The 206-nt window shown below is 75.2% G+C and overlaps 1 protein-coding gene across 1 annotated transcript in view; it reads right to left on the bottom strand.

Moving 5' to 3' along the window:
- SHE (Src homology 2 domain containing E) overlaps positions 1-193 on the bottom strand; it is a 21,159-nt gene extending 20,966 nt beyond the window's left edge. Inside the window, exon 1 of the mRNA XM_010838439.1 lies at positions 5-193. Coding sequence (XP_010836741.1) covers positions 5-135 — 131 coding nt within the window. The 5' untranslated portion in view covers positions 136-193. The remainder of the gene's footprint in view (positions 1-4) is intronic.
- Between the last annotated feature and the right edge of the window lie 13 nt (positions 194-206).

Below are 206 nucleotides of genomic sequence, written 5' to 3'. Positions count from 1 at the left end.
GAACTCCTTGAACCACTTGGCCGCCATGAGGGGGGCCCGGCCGGCGCGGCTCAGGAGCGTCGTGGCCGCGGAGCAGGCGAGCGAGGAGGCCCAGCTTAGACACGGAGAGGCGCCAGGGACCGGGGGCCACTGCATTCCCCGGGGCTGGGTTGCTGGAGGCCGCGGCAAGGCCCCGCGACGGCTGCTCTGCTGGTCCCCGGCCGGCC

Source organism: Bison bison, unplaced genomic scaffold (genome assembly GCF_000754665.1).
Source record: "Bison bison bison isolate TAMUID 2011002044 unplaced genomic scaffold, Bison_UMD1.0 scf7180017864093, whole genome shotgun sequence".
NCBI classification, from domain to species: Eukaryota; Metazoa; Chordata; class Mammalia; order Artiodactyla; family Bovidae; genus Bison; species Bison bison.
Note: the sequence above shows the minus strand (reverse complement) of the source record. Positions and strands in the feature narration are given on the sequence as shown.